The sequence below is a fragment of the Aedes albopictus genome, chromosome 2 (assembly GCF_035046485.1).
Source record: "Aedes albopictus strain Foshan chromosome 2, AalbF5, whole genome shotgun sequence".
Taxonomy (NCBI): domain Eukaryota; kingdom Metazoa; phylum Arthropoda; class Insecta; order Diptera; family Culicidae; genus Aedes; species Aedes albopictus.
The window spans coordinates 69,050,888-69,066,752 of record NC_085137.1 but is presented as its reverse complement, the minus strand read 5'-3'; the positions used below and the strand labels follow the sequence as shown (position 1 = coordinate 69,066,752).

The window sequence follows — 15,865 nt, the reverse complement described above, 5'->3', positions numbered from 1 at the left end:
TTAAATTTAGAAAAATACAATGATTTTATATTTTTAAACGAAAAAGCACCTTTTTCTAAGCCTCTATGATTTTTTTCAGATTTTTAGAACTTTGTTTTGATACCTTAAATCAATTTCAAAAAGATTTATTCAAATCACCTTTTGACAGCTGGGCAACTGCTTGACAGCTGCGCCCAGTACAAAACCCGACGAGGGGTGATTCGACAAATCGGTCCCATACAAATTTCAAATTGATTTTTAAATAGGTTCCCGGGCTCCAAAATTCATGAAAATTTGGATTTCGGCTCAGTTTGGCGTGCAGATTCAGAATATGGTATTATCTCAACATCGTTTAAAAAGCCAATTATCTCAACACCGCCAAAGATGCCAATTTGGTCCCATACCAATCCCAAAACCGTACCCCATTTGATCGTTATTTTATTTTTTGAGTGTAGCTGCAGAACGCAAATTTCTGAAAACGCAACTTGTGCGCTAAAAGAATTCAACCCTGGATGGAACAGTGGAACCAAAACAGAGAACAGAAAAACCAGAAAAACGAATGAAAATAAACGTCTGTCAAACATCGGAAAAGTTTTGATAGACAGACGATTAATTAAATCAGTGCAAAAAACTGGAAAAACTCCTCCCTGCTTGCGAAAATTGTGAAAATCTTTAACCGCGGACGATAAAACCATTCGCTTCCAACTTCGCAAATACGCAACTCCTCAGGTTTGATATCAATTCGTGGTGATTTCTGTTTTAAGTGCTGGTCAAGGGAAGTTTTCGCCGCCGGGCAAAAGAGAAGTGGTGGTGAAAAAACAACAACAAAGACGGTGGATCGCTCCGGTGGTGGCGGCGCCCTGCGTCAGGCAATGGCCTCGGTGCGCATTCCCGAGCAGAAAGTGATCCTATGCGGCGAGTACGGCGTTGGGAAGAGTTCCATTTTTCGGCGGTTCGCCACCAATAATTTTGTGACGGCCACGGACCGGAAGTCCACCCTGGGGCTGGACCATTACGATCGGAGTTTTGCCGTGGGGGATAAGGCGATTAAGGTGAGTGGGATTTGTCATCCTGGGTGTTCATTGATGGATTTATTCTATGTTTTTCTAGCTTCAACTGTGGGACACCGGCGGTATGGAGCGGGTCGCATCCGTCACGTCCAGCTACTACAAATTTGCGGAAGCGGCGCTGCTGGTGTTTGCGCTGGACAATCCGGCGTCGTTCCATTCGCTGTCGCAGCACATGCTGGACGTGGTGACCTATGCGGAGAATGCGAAAATTTTTCTAGTCGGAAACAAAGTGGACGTGGAGCAGAGCTCCGGCGGAGAGCCGGAAGTGTCCGATGCGGACATGGAATCGTTCTGCGAGCAGTGCCACAGTTTGATCAGTGCCACCTACAAGACGTCGTGCAAGACGGGTGAAGGCCTGGAGGATATGTTCCAGGATATTGCGAACAGTTTGGTGGAATCGAATCGGTCCCGGTTGGAGCTGCAGGCGCTGGATACCCATGGGTTTAAGATCGAACCGCCGGAGGAGACAGGAGAACCGTCTTGTCTTTGCTAGTATTTCGTGCCCTAAGTGAATTAGGGCAGAGGAAATCGAAATCAAACCACAATCAGGTTGTTTTACACCGAGGGGAATTTGAGCGAGCAGCAAGGCCGTCCGGACACGTATTGGGGATATCTCTGGTAGGGTGAAAATTCGGGAGTAATTCGCGAATAGGGCGTAACTAACAAAGCAATAACAATGCGAAAACAACAGCCGAATTTTGCTGATCAAATTTTAATTCCTATTTAGAAGTAATACAGAATAATTCAACTTAAATAAGGTTAATTGATATAGTTCTGACATAGTTTCTTGTTTTTCTAAGAACACTGCACGAATTTGATATTTTTTGCACTAAAAATTGCATTTATTTAATTACGCCTGAATTGATACCTGAGAATGCTAATTTCGCCCAATACTATACACCTCGAATCGATATCATTTTCAGAATCGCCTTTTACTATTCGCCTTGTTTATGATTTTGACAGAATTTCGCCATTTGCTTTCGCCGTGTTTACGTTTTGATTTCAGTTTCGCCTTCTACTATCGCCGTGTTTACGTGTTGATTTCAGTTTCGCCTTTCACTTTCGTAAACAAAACACCAAACAAAACAAAGGAGTAGAAGGCGTAATTCTTGTTTTTGTTCGTTTGGAATAGAATGGGATTACGCCTTTCACTCAATCAGTGATTTTCAATAGTTAGAAAAGTGATATCAAGGAAACTTTGTGAGCATTTAGAAGACAAATCTAGCTTCTTTTCACTCCTGCAATTACTCAAATTGTGTACATTTTGTTGGTTACGGCTATTTCGCTAATTATTACGGAATTGATCTTGTGCATTGTGATTCAATTGTAGGGATTTAGAGTGTAGAGTAGATGTTTCGAACAGTTTCATGGAAGGTAAATTTTTGTGAGCTTGTCCAAATTGCATGTGTTTGCAGTTCGTTATTACAACTTTTGCGTACCATTGCCATTCATGATTCTAAAATTTTCGGATTTTTGGGTATTCAAATACAGTGTTGTAACTATATTTATACGCAGAACTACCAACGGAATTTGGCTCTCGTGTGGATTTTAAGTGGACTTGTTTTTTTACAACATTTCTAGTTATGTTTCTAACCAGTGTGTGGATTTTTATCGCGAACCACTGAATGGTCCATACTCAGCAAGTGATACATTCACGAATGTAACATTTCGTGAACCGACATGCTCGGGAACGCTCCTCGAAATGCTGTTCATTCTCTTGTCCGGTTCGATACGAGAGCGCAATCAAGAGAGAAGATGCTCGATGACGCTAATGAAAGCGATGCATTCGGTAAGAATAATTTATTGTCATAATTCTTTTTTATTGTGACTTCACAACTTGCAATGTCATGAATACAGTTAAATTAAATAGTAGTTCATTTTTTTAAAGCGAAAACGCATTAAATACTGATAAAAATAACGATTATTCACAGTTGTCCCAAGCCAACGATGAGAGATCATCGGTAAGTGTTACACTTAGCGATACCCGCTCATCGCCGCAGCTTGCCTATATCGGAGTATCTTCTTTGTGTTCCTTCGTGAACCATGCGACTCGACGAGAGAACATACACCGCTTGGTACCGTCAAACGGGGTGACTTGCAACGGCGGGGTGACTTGCAACACTTGATGTCTTCTGTCTATGTTTATCAACAAAACATAAAAATCGGACGTTTACATACCAAAACTCAGTTGAACTATGAAGTTTACATACTATCTGAGTAGTAGCCACGATTTTTTACTTTTATGAAAATAGTTCCAGCAAAACATTCATAAATTTAACATTAGTCTGAAAAAGTAACAAAAATGTGAGCCTCGAATCGTTACCTGCAAAAGAATGAAAATAAAATTTCCCAAAAATAATATTCTATATGCGGATTCTATACATAATGAGCTATATGAATTTCCATTTTACTTTATAAAAATATTACAATATCTTCGTCATATTCATATGTTTTGAAATATTGTACCTAGACGGGGTGACTTGCAACACTCATTTTCTTAACAATTCAAAGTCCAGAAAAACGAAATATTGTTGTTTAACTAATAATTCACCAGCAAAAGTCTGAAGGATCATTATATGAACTGAAAAACACATTAAAACTTATGTTAAATTAACAATTAGTAACTTGGTGTTTTTGAGCCCAATATTTCCATATAAAAATTCACAATTCAATTTCCTATGTAAAAACAAATGTATAAATAAGTATGTCAGCCCAAACGATATCACAATAGTAGTAAGAATACTTATCAAGTATGCTTGAAACTAAAAATTATTATCTGCGTGTTAGAAAAGGGATTTACATTTGGTGTTGCAAGTCACCCCGCACGACGTCTTGTATCAAAAACGACCTTATTTGGCTTTTTCAACATGAAAAAATAAATCAATCTATAACTTGTTCATTCTATTTCATAGAGGGGCCGGCTATTAAAACTATTACAAATAGTTTGAATTTTAAAATTAAGTTTAATCAACATTTTTTGTTAGTTGAAGTTGAAAAGTGTTGCAAGTCACCCCGTTTGACGGTAATTGAAACAGAACCAGCAGAAGGGAAGAAAAACTGCCGAGTGGTTCACTTATCACTTTTTCGTCCAAACACTGTTTCTAAAATCATTGCACTCTCTATCCTTTGTGCACTGATTGCAATCTCTTCAGGTATTCATTTATTAATCCAGAAAATACTATATGTATGATCTTTACCAGGGTGCATCCTCGGAATTCTCAAAGGATTTCTTCTGATATGAATATAGAGATCCTTGTAAATGAATTGCTATCAAATCTTCCAGGATTTTTTAAACTATTCTGCCCCTGCCCTGACTCGCATAACAATTCCATCTTTGATGGGTTATTATTCATATATTATAGGTACATAGGACTATTATGCGAGTGAAAGCAATGCCTCGCTCTCATTTTTTTTCAAAGATAAAATAAACTATTAAAATATTAAACTATTAAAGAAATTTCTTTCGAAATGTCAGATTTTCCAATTCCTGTAGTAACATTGGAAGGAACTGCTAGAGAAACTTTTCAAAAGTATGTATGACGAAATTTCTGTCGAAATTTTTGGATGATGGAATGTTTTGTGAATTTGGCTGACACTCCTCAAAATATTTCTCTAAAGAATCTCTACCATTACTCCTTCCTTATTACTTTTGTTACATGTATCTTCATATATTGCCTAATTGTAATTTTCAAAAATTTCTAAAATCAAAAATGTTAATTCCAAGAATCTTTTAACATATATTTTTATACATTCCTGAATGTATGATAAATCCCTGCAAGAATTGAAAGTAAAATAAATCCTGGGAAATCCCAGTAGTGGTATCTAAGAGAAATTACGGGAAGAATTCCTGGGGAAGTCCCTAAAGAATTGAGGAATTTGGAACTGACAGGGTGTCTACTGTCAGGAAAAACCGGGGAAACCACAGGGAATTCTATTGAACAGGGACAAACCTGGAATTCTTAAGGAATATCAGGATTGAGTGGTATGAATAACAAGTTTCAAACTTTACTGCTACTAGATCTACTCAGAAGTTGCGTTCACAGTGTTTACTACATTGTTGGAGGTTGGAATTAATCTAGAAATACCGTCACAAGGATGTTTTCCAGGATTTCTGACAGGATTCCTTCCGTATTTTTCATGCCATTTTTCTTGGTATCCTTTTTTTCGAATTCCTTCCGGAGATTCCTTCGGATCTCTACTGGCATTTTTCCAAAATTCGAATTCTTTCCTGGATTCTTCCTTGAGAATTTTCCGAGATTCCTGTATTTTTGCCGATTTCTGCTGAAGCTTTTCACGGAGATCCTACAAAGAAAATCCAGAGAGTTCATCGGTTTTGCTCCCATAGTCCCTCGTATGATTTTCCCATAGAAAATTTCGCGGGATTTCTTTCATGATTTCATGATTCGAGATAGGGCCCATATAGCCGAGGCGGTAAACGCACGGGTATTCAGCACGACCATGCTGAGGGTGACGGGTTCGATTCCCGGTCGGTCCAGGATCTTTTCGTAAAGGAAATTTCCTTGACTTCCTTGGGCATAGAGTATCTTCGTGCCTGCCACACGATATACGCATGCAAAATGGTCATTGGCAGAGGAAGCTCTCAGTTAATAACGAAGTGCTCATAGAACACTAAACTGAGAAGCAGGCTTTGTCCCATGAGGACGTTACGCCAAGAAGAGAGAGAGAGATGATTCGAGATCTCCACAAGAGTTTCTCTCAAGATATATTGCAGGTGTTTTCACAGAATTTCTCCCAAAATTTAACTTGGGATTCCTCTTGCAGATTTTTGTGCGATTCCTTCCAGTGTTTCTCATGAGTAGATCTTCTCGAGTTTTCTTCCAAAGTTGCTGCAGGAGTTATTGATGGAGCACTTGCAAGGATTTCTTAAGGAGTTTTTCACGAATTTTCTGCGGGAGCTCTTGTCGGGATTTCATCCCAAGTTTCTCCTGCAATTTCTTCAAAAAAAAAAATCAATTGGCTTCCTTCAAAGTTTCGTCCTGGATGTCTACAGGAGTTTCAGCTGGAAAACTTTTTTAAAGTTTTTTTTAAACCTTCACCTGAAATTTTTCTCGAAGTTTGTCCCGGTACTTCTCTCAGAAGATTCCTTGCGGCATTGGTCTTGGGATGTCTCTCGGATGATTTTCTGAATTTATCCTCCCAAGTTTTTTTGATTGCCTTTTGGGATTTCTCATGGAGTTGTTCTTGTGATTTCTTTCGGACCTTTTTCTATAGGATTTTCCTCGTTCTATTCCCAGAGATTTTCTCGAAATCCTTACCAAAAACTGTTCCAAAATTCTGGATGCTCATTTTTTGATTTCCAGTTATTGCAGAGATACTTCTATAGGAGTTTTTCTTGGAATATCTTCTGGGATAACTTACTAAATTCCTTGTAAGACATTCCCGGAGAAATATCGGAAAGTACCCAGGTGAAATATTGCGAGAAACCTTTCAAACATCCATTGGAAAAATACGAGAAGTAGTTTGGAATGAATCCAACGAAAAACTGGGATATCTCGGGGAAAAAATTGGGAGCAGAAAATATTAAGGAAATTTAAGGAGGAACCCCAAAAACCTTCATGAGAAATCCTGGGAGAAACTGTGGGCGAAACATAGGGAAACTCTCTAAAAGAAATCCCTGGAAGAACTTCTGCAAGAACCTCGCAGAAATCCTGAGAGAAACTGTTGGAAAGCTTTACCGGAAAACCTCTTAGGGAGCATCCATTAAGTACGCCACGCCATAATTTGGAATTTTCGAACCCCGTCCCCCATTCGTACGGGTTTTTCCTATACTTAAGACATTGCTTGTCACACTATCAAACCCTAACCCCTTCCCCCTCTAAGTGTGACGTACTTTATGGATCACCCCTTAGAGAAATTTCTTAAGGAACTTTGGACAAGTTTTGGAACGATCTCCGGGAAGAATCCAGCGAGAAACTTGAGAAAAGCTATGAAAAAAAATCTGGGAGGCACCCCAGCAGAGACCCAAATATTCTGAGAGAAATCTGTAGTAGAAATCCCAAGATCAATTCTCCGAAATCCCGAAAGAATACCGAAAAATCTCTTGTGAAGTTATTCATCTGAATAGCCAAAATAATCAATCGGTACCACCATTTACTTATACTCAAACTTGCTGAAATACTATCGTAATTTCCAGTTTTCCATTGGATTTTCATCGAGATCGCAACATAACTACATCTCCAGCACATATGTACATACAACAGACATCCAAGTCCAGTTTCAAAACTGTGTTAGCAATTGAACCACCATTCAACGGCCAGGTCAGAAGGTCTGTGGAATTGTGGATTGGATTTCCTGAATGTTTTGCCTGATTTTTTTTTGACATTTCTTATTAAAAAAAAGTTTTCGGTGGAATTGTCGCATCAATTTCTTGCAATAAACCCAAATGAATTTTGAGACAAATCTGGATATATTCCAAAGCCGATCTTTGTTTTGCTTTCGAAGGAGTTTAGCAAAAAAAGTACTTGGAAGAATTCAGCTACTGTTCGCGTAGAGACTTGCGTATTTTACTTTCACTAATTTTTTAAATCAATAAATTTAACTAAAATTTCAGGTTTTTTTAATTATATAGTTTAAAAATTTCCCCTTGGAAAAACTTGGAAAACTGTCAGGGAACTTTATTTTGTTTTATGAGTAGACACCCTGATTTGAGTTTTTGAAGAAAATCTTGACTCTAGTACGGAAATCATGGAAACAAATCAATATTGGTCTTCTGGCATTTTTCAGAGATCTTTAGCAGATTCCCTGGGGGATTTTTACCAGAAGTCTAACTGTGTAAGAATTTCGTACTATTCGTTTGTAGACATTCGTATCTTCGTATCTTTGTTTTTTTTTTCAAAAAATCTTTAGTCTAAATGAGGGTTTTATATCCCAGTTTTTTTTTATAAATTACTCCTCCAAGAGTGTTTTGCGCATTCGCTATACAGTAAACGTTCGATAACTGCAACCACAGAGAACAGACATCCAAGTCCAGTTCCGAAACTGTGTAAGGAATTTAACGGTTATTTGAAATCGGCAACACAAGTGGCAATAGCGTGGCGCTGCAATCGGTTAATTTCCCATACAAATCTTATTCACCACTTGAAATGTTTCAATTCACCACTGACTGTGGCAATATGGTGTTTGGTGGCGTTAATGTTGTCATCGTGTATTGGTTTGCAACCTTACTCAAGCAAAGATTCCAATCCTTACACAACTTTCCGAATGAAATTTGTTCTAGCCTGGATGTCTGTTCTCTGTGCTGCAACGCCTGACAGCGTCAACAGACCATCAACTGACGTCAAATGAACGTGAACTTCATCTGACTGTTCATTTGGGCACAGAGAACAGACATCCAAGTCCAGTTCCGAAACTGTGTAAGGAATTTAACGACCATTTGAAATCGGCAACACAAGTGGCAATAGCGTGGCGCTGCAATCGGTTGATTTCCCATACTAATTTAATTTACCACTTGAAATGTTTCAATTCACCACTGACTGTGGCAATATGGTGTTTGGTGGCGTTAGTGTTGTCATCGTATATTGGTTTGCAACCTTACTCAAGTAAAGATTCAAATCCTTACACAACTTTCCAAATGAAATTTGTTCTAGCCTGGATGTCTGTTCTCTGTGATTTGGGCTAACATGGCGCACCATGCTGTCGTTTGGCGGTGCGATAACAGCAAATTTGTTGCACTTACCGGACTTGCAGTTAAAAAGCATTGCAGTTCAACCGTTTACACCGACCGAACGTCTACTGTATATCACAGAGAACAGACATCCAAGTCCAGTTCCGAAACTGTGTAAGGAATTTAACGGTTATTTGAAATCGGCAACACAAGTGGCAATAGCGTGGCGCTGCAATCGGTTAATTTCCCATACAAATCTTATTCACCACTTGAAATGTTTCAATTCACCACTGACTGTGGCAATATGGTGTTTGGTGGCGTTAATGTTGTCATCGTGTATTGGTTTGCAACCTTACTCAAGCAAAGATTCCAATCCTTACACAACTTTCCGAATGAAATTTGTTCTAGCCTGGATGTCTGTTCTCTGTGTGTATATGTATACAGGATTGCGATAAAATATTAAAAATAAATATTTTTGATTAAAAAAAACCGAAGGTAAATTTGGCTGAACCTTTTTTTTAAATTCCCCTGCAGAAAGCTTATAATAGGGATCAACTATTTTATTTCAGAATCGCGAAAATTTAAATTTGACTTGCGGATTTTTTAGACTAATCGTAAACATTTCTGTAAATATTAATCAGAAACATTTTCAATCAGATTTTCTGGAATCCAAATTGTGAGATATTCGAGGAGAAATGTCTGTCGTAAATCCTGGATAAATTGATGAAGAGTTTACTTAAGGAAATCTTGGAGGATTTCCTGATAGGGACCCTTACGCTATTTTCAACGGTTCTCTTCGTCATGAAGTTTTCTAAATCCTCTTGAACTACAAATTTTTCTCTTAACTTCTCTGTGGACGAATCTGAATGCCATTGATCTAATAATCAGTCTTTTTACCTATGACAGGTTGGCATTAGAATCAATACTTATTCTAACTTAGTCCCTTAGTTATTTCCGATAGGTCTACCATTCCGTTTTCTGCTTAAGCCCAGTTTCGAGTTCAACAGGAATTGTTCAAGAAATTTCTTGACCGATTCCTGGCAGAAACTTTCTACGGTGACTGCCATTTGAACTGTCATTTCTTCGCAGCTGCGTACTGCGATCGAAGAAAACACGGTTTCTTGAGCAATTCAGGCGAGGAATTTCCCATGCATCAAGATAGGCTGAGAAATTCCTTCTGATCTGCAAACAGCCCTTTATTCTTAAATGGTTTGAATATTTAGAAATCCCGAAAATTTGTCGTTTCGTTCGCAAAAGTTTAACATGATAGAGCAAACCCGAGTGCCATAGACATCAGCATCGATGTAAAAGAACTCATTTTTAAAATAATAATCATGATCATGAAATTGACAAGTAAAAATTCTATTCAAGCGTTTGTGAAATGGTAACTTCTTTCATGATGATTAACCTAGGCTTGTTAGGGGAATATTTGTAAGTAAAAAGAAAATCGTGTTAAGTACTGTTCCTTTGAATTCCACTAAGAATTTGCATCCTTTGACAGATACGTATTTCGACCTCAACTGTAAGGTCATCTTTAGTCAAGCCTAACTTTACCAAACACCGTATCTAACAAAATTCACGAACGGAGAAAGTCGAAGGGGAAGTTCGCTGTTCCCATAGCAACTCATACATTGAGCATTTCCGAAATGTGAAAAATCCGTTTTTTTACAAATCATCCCCAAAGGTGAGTAATAAGTAGTCCTTAACGAAATTCAGCGCCTCATGCGAAAACCTCTATTTTGTTTACATTTGTTACATACGGTGATAAAGTTAGGCTTGCAGTGTCTTGTACTTGACTCGACTCAAGTACAAGATACTGAAAACGACCTTACAGTTGAGCTGTCAAAGGATGCAAATTCTTAGTGGAATTCAAAGGAACAGTACTAAACACGATTTTCTTTTTACTTAACTTTTTTCAACTATTTTTAAAATATGATATGATCAAAATGAAAAGACAAGCCAACCATCAACTGACTTATATTAAGAAATAATGACCTATTCATACAATGACAACTTCTATAATGACTAATAATTCAACAACGTAACTAGCGCTATTTAAGTGTAAGCATAAGCCGATATAATTGCTATTAGAGCCACGCGCCAACTGGTAGAATGAGTTTTATAACAGTGTAGTTGCAAAATTTATAAAATAGCTTAGGATTTGTTTTCAAACCATCAATAAAGGAAATAATACTGAAAATATACCTATAAAAGTGTCTATTATTTTTTCACATATGCCCTGTAAATACAGTTTCTTACCGATTTTGGCAACACCCGTTTTTATCTACTCCCGATTTTGGCAACACCCGTTTTTGGCAACATTTCCTTCCCGATTTTGGCAACACCCGTTTTTGGCAACAATTTCTTACCGATTTTGGCAACACCCGATTTTGGCAACATCTTTTTACCGATTTTGGTAACAAAAAATTTTGACCAAAAAGTTTTATCGAAAAATCGTTTGTATTTGTAAATGTACTGTTATTTTAGCCTTACTTTTCTTCAAAAAATCAAAATTCATTAAATTTTCCAAAATCGACAATTTTACAAATCATGACGTAATTTTGAACGTCGCCTACAGGGATCGTTTTATAGCTTGTGAATAGTCCGTATTTATAATATAAGCCAAATTGACGCATAAAAGTTGAAAATAATCCACATTAAATTTTTTTTACCGATTTTGGCAACACCCCAATTTGGCAACATAAAATTCATCTCGTGTTGCCAAAATCGGTAAGAAACTGTATCCCTACATTTTTTAAGTTTTTATAGATTTCAATAGGTTTTCAAATTTGCAAATAACCATGACCTACAACTTTTTACATCCCCGAATACCATTTCCCAGAAACATTTTTCAAACGGAATTTATGCATCCTTGTTCACAAAAAGGTTTCTGAGAAAGGTTCTTGTGTCTCGGTTTCCATAAAAGTCAGACGGACAGAAATTAATTTTATCAATACATAAATGAATTTGTGCGAAGACTACTTTTACTTTGATTTACTTTACAAATTTATAATGTGGCCCAAGGGGAATGACATATCCTTTTTTAACCGGAATATCCGAATTTATCCGTTTCTAACCGTCGCTAACCGTTGCTAAGCGAGCTGCTAAGTGAGCAGCAGTTGGACGCGGTTAACGACGGTTAGAAACGAATAAATGCGGATATTTCGGTTAGAAAAGGATATGTCATTCCCCTTGGGGAAGATACAAATATTACGTCCATCAATTTTTGGGATTTCTAGACCCCCCCTCCCCCCTCTGTCACGCATTTTCCCTATAGGGTATATACACCTAATACACGTAGTGTCACACTTTTGTAGACCCCCCCTCCCCCAAATGTTGGACGTAATTTTTGAACATTCCCTTGCAATTATTTAATGATTCCTTGACCTGATTTAAAGTTTGTACACTGACAGGCTATTGTCGTCGCGGTTGAAACCCGAAGTTTTCCCACACCCGACAATCGAATTTTCTCAAAATCCATACGTGAAACCTAACGTCGGACATAGTGCGCTGGACAGCGGACCTGGCCTTCTATCCAGCGCACTGTGCCCGACGTATACGTCCGACACACGGTTTAGGAGAAAAATCGATTTTCGCGTGTCAAAAATTCCGATTTTCAACTGCACGGACAATATATTATAAATAAACTTACAAATTACAAATTGAAAAAAATAATAATTAAATAAAATTTATTTATTTTATTTTTATTATTTTATTAATTTTGGTTATATTAAATAAATAGAGAAATTTGGAAACGAGAACTTCCAAGCGATTTAAAAATTACTTGAAAGTCTCCGTTTTCAAATTTCTTTATTTTTCAGTGTAGGTCTCGTGTGATCAAAACGACGAAGAGCTAAAACCGCGAACAGCTAAAAGAAATAAGACAAACAAAAACAATCCCACAAAAGTCAAAAGACGAGTGTTTTTAATTGGATTCGCGATTAAAAATGGCCGTGTCCAGTACGAGTGTTGGTGTTGTTATTTTGGTGTTTATTTTGCTGTATTCGGACGCCGCGGGAACAACCGACACAGGTAGGTGCCTATTTCATCGGTGGTCCAGCGAATTCCGCCGGTGGCAGGTGAATCCTGTAGGATTTCCGGCTCGAAAACGATCCGTAAAGTGTGGGCTGCGAGCGACTTTCTGGCACCAATCGGAATCCTGCTATCCTTCGCTGCGGTGCTGTGCGTGTGCGAGAAAGAGACGGAGTGCGATTGTTATGATTCGCATCCGGATCGGGGAAAGGGAATTTGTTGGATTGCGGTTGCAATAATCGCTGTTGGACAACGATAATCCGGTGTAGTGTAATCTGGGATGGTGATCCCCGGAAGGATTATATTTATCAGTGGATCCGGTAATTAGATATTTAGATTCAATATCACCGGGACGGCGTAGCCGATCGTAACTAGTGCCATCTTACTCATTGGCATCCAATGGGAATGAATCTCAAGGAGAATACATTTTACTAAGGTGGCGCAGATAAACATTGCAAACCACTGGTTGTCTCTTCCACTCTTCTGGTGTTCTTATGCAACTAAAATAGTGACGTCACTATTTCAGTTCCATAAGAACACCAGAAGAATGGAAGAGACAACCAGTGGTTTGCAATGTTTATCTGCGCCACCTTAGTAAAATGCAAGGAGAATACATTTTACTAAGGTGGCGCAGATAAACATTGCAAACCACTGGTTGTCTCTTCCATTCTTCTGGTGTTCTTATGGAACTGAAATAGTGACGTCACTATTTTAGTTGCATAAGAACACCAGAAGAGTGGAAGAGACAACCAGTGGTTTGCAATGTTTATCTGCGCCACCTTAGTAAAATGTATTCTCCTTGAGTAAAATGTATTCTCCTTGAATGAATCTGACTGCTCTGACTGACATTGCATGTCATAAAAAATGTCTCAGGTCTAAAGTGACCAGATATATTTTGCTCAAATGCGGGACAACATGTTAATCATTAAAACTTACGTAAGTTTTTTCCAGTAAGGACTAAATTTGGGGCTGGTTTTCGATGTCTAATATAACTTTTTTTTTAAATTTAATACTTACATTTCGTAAACAGCAACGAAGAATGCAGCCATATACAGCAGTGCTATCGCGAGAAAGCGGCGCAGCCGAAAATTTTTTTAGTCGGAAAGGGTTTTAATCTAAAAATTTGTTCCACAAATTTGGGTTCTTAGAGAGACATAGCCCGAAATTTCCTCCCTCTGGCTACAAAGAAATAATGAAAAAAGACACTGTACAAAACCAACAATTGGAGTACCTGTTCCATATAAAATATATTAAATAAAATGCAATGGGAATGATTTTTTACATGGAAAATCAAAAAAGCATACCGTCTACCCCCGTTGGTTTGAACGACACCTCATGCAAACCAACGGGGTTCATTTTTAATTTGAACGTCTAGCAACTCTGTTAGCATCGAAAAACACACTACTGGCAACCTGATTTGGTGTTTTGTTTTGGTTCTGCGTTCCGTTTCACACCGTTCCATTAGCAGAGTGACGTTTGAACCATTTTTAGTTTGAACTATGTGCAGATTAGAGGGGGTCAAACTAAAAAGTGTTCAGATTACATGCGGTCAAACCAACGAGGGTAGACGGTAATATGTATATTATCTTAAACAGAATTCTATAAATCAACTTCTTTTTTTCAATCAGCTGAAAGATAGAAGTTTATTTTAAAAATGAATTGCCTAATTGTTTAAATCCGGGACGTTTCCGGGACGCTTGTGAATGCGGGACAGGCTGCTTGAATCCGGGACTGTCCCGCACAATCCGGGACGTCTGGTCACTTTACTCAGGTCAGAAGATGCAATCAGGTGCATTTGCAGCAAGGAGAATACATTTTACTAAGGTGGCGCAGATAAACATTGCAAACCACTGGTTGTCTCTTCCACTCTTCTGGTGTTCTTATGCAACTAAAATAGTGACGTCACTATTTCAGTTCCATAAGAACACCAGAAGAATGGAAGAGACAACCAGTGGTTTGCAATGTTTATCTGCGCCACCTTAGTAAAATGTATTCTCCTTGCATTTGCAGTGGGAATGTTTTAATTCGATTTTACTGTGCTGATTGGAAATTTCATGAGATTATCTTTACAGTATGCACAAGCCCGGCTAGCTCAGTCGGTAGAGCATGAGACTCTTAATCTCAGGGTCGTGGGTTCGAGCCCCACGTTGGGCGCAGATTATTTTTGAACTCTGCGTTATATTTCACCCCTCCTGACCTCTGAATTTTGAGAACCAAGCCCAGGCCCATTCCGACGTTGATCCCGTTAGACAACAAGGGCTCTGCGAATTGCTTGATTACTTCTGCAGAGAAGGCTGATGAGATAGGTCGTCACTTCGTCAGCTCTCACAATCTCTGATCAGATATAGTTAGTAGCCTGGTACACGGTTTATATGGGAAAATTTAAAAAATGGAAAAACTGCAACTCCTGTATACTTTTTGAGTTCCATTTTGGTCCCATATCAACTGTGCAAAATTTCAGATCGACCGAAGAAACTATATTTTAGCGCCAGCCATTCTTAGTTTTTCATACGATTTACTATGGGGAAAATTTACTTCTTCAAAGAAAAATCGCTTGAGGTCACCCATTGATCCCTAAAAATAAGCCGTTGAATGATTTCCGTAGAAAACTTCACGAGGAATCAGAGCTCCGAAGACCACAAAGCGACGCGACATTTGTGGAAAAAGTTATTAAGCCTTTCCCGATCGATAAAATGACGAGATTTTATTATTTATTGTTATTCCTTACGTGTTAAACAGCGTTTGCATGCCATTCGGTTTTCAGTCAATAACTTTTTCCACGTGCCTTAGATCGCTTTGTGCTCTTCGGAGGGTTTGTTCCTCGTAAAATTCCCAACAGAAATCATTCATCGATATATTTTTAGGGGTTAAGGGGCAACCTGCGGCGATTTTTCTTTGAAAAAGTGATTTTCCCCATAGTAAATCGTATGAAAACTTAAAACGGCTGGCGCTAAAATATAGTTTCTCCGATCGAGCTGAAATTTTGCACAGTTGCTATGGGGCCAAAATGGAACTCAAAAAGTATACAGGAGTAAAATGTATTTTTGTGTCCCACGCTAATAGTTAGTCCGCATGAAAAGGCTGCAAATAGTAATACGCTACATCTGACTCCGAACGACTTCACAGAGGAGTTGGAGATCACCGCAGTGGAGTTGGAGAA

At 38.3% G+C, this 15,865-nt stretch overlaps 2 protein-coding genes and 1 non-coding gene across 4 annotated transcripts in view; all 3 read left to right on the top strand.

Annotated features, from left to right (window-relative positions):
* The first annotated feature begins 544 nt into the window (after positions 1-544).
* On the top strand, positions 545-10,877 carry LOC109404774 (uncharacterized). Its single transcript, XM_019677713.3, has 2 exons — positions 545-1,031; positions 1,090-10,877. Exons 1-2 carry the CDS (start codon positions 852-854, stop codon positions 1,540-1,542), a joined length of 633 nt encoding a protein of 210 aa, XP_019533258.3. The 5' UTR covers positions 545-851; the 3' UTR covers positions 1,543-10,877.
* Positions 10,878-12,583: 1,706 nt separating this feature from the next.
* The window catches only part of LOC109423928 (bone morphogenetic protein receptor type-1B), a 726,945-nt gene continuing 723,663 nt past the window's right edge, over positions 12,584-15,865 (top strand). Inside the window, exon 1 of one of the 2 annotated variants that reach the window (XM_062849819.1) lies at positions 12,584-12,705. In XM_062849819.1, coding sequence (XP_062705803.1) covers positions 12,621-12,705 — 85 coding nt within the window. In that variant the 5' untranslated portion in view covers positions 12,584-12,620. The remainder of the gene's footprint in view (positions 12,706-15,865) is intronic. The other variant, XM_062849818.1, reaches the window with a different exon arrangement.
* Positions 14,787-14,859, top strand: Trnak-cuu (transfer RNA lysine (anticodon CUU)). The gene has a single exon. It is a non-coding gene; the product is annotated as a tRNA-Lys (tRNA).

Excerpts from the sequence above, each read along its gene's own strand:
- LOC109404774 (XM_019677713.3), top strand. The coding sequence starts at position 852 with ATGGCCTCGGTGCGCATTCCCGAGCAGAAAGTGATCCTATGCGGCGAG. Across the intron at positions 1,032-1,089 it reads TGGGGGATAAGGCGATTAAG|CTTCAACTGTGGGACACCGG; the intron begins GTGAGTGGGATT and ends ATGTTTTTCTAG.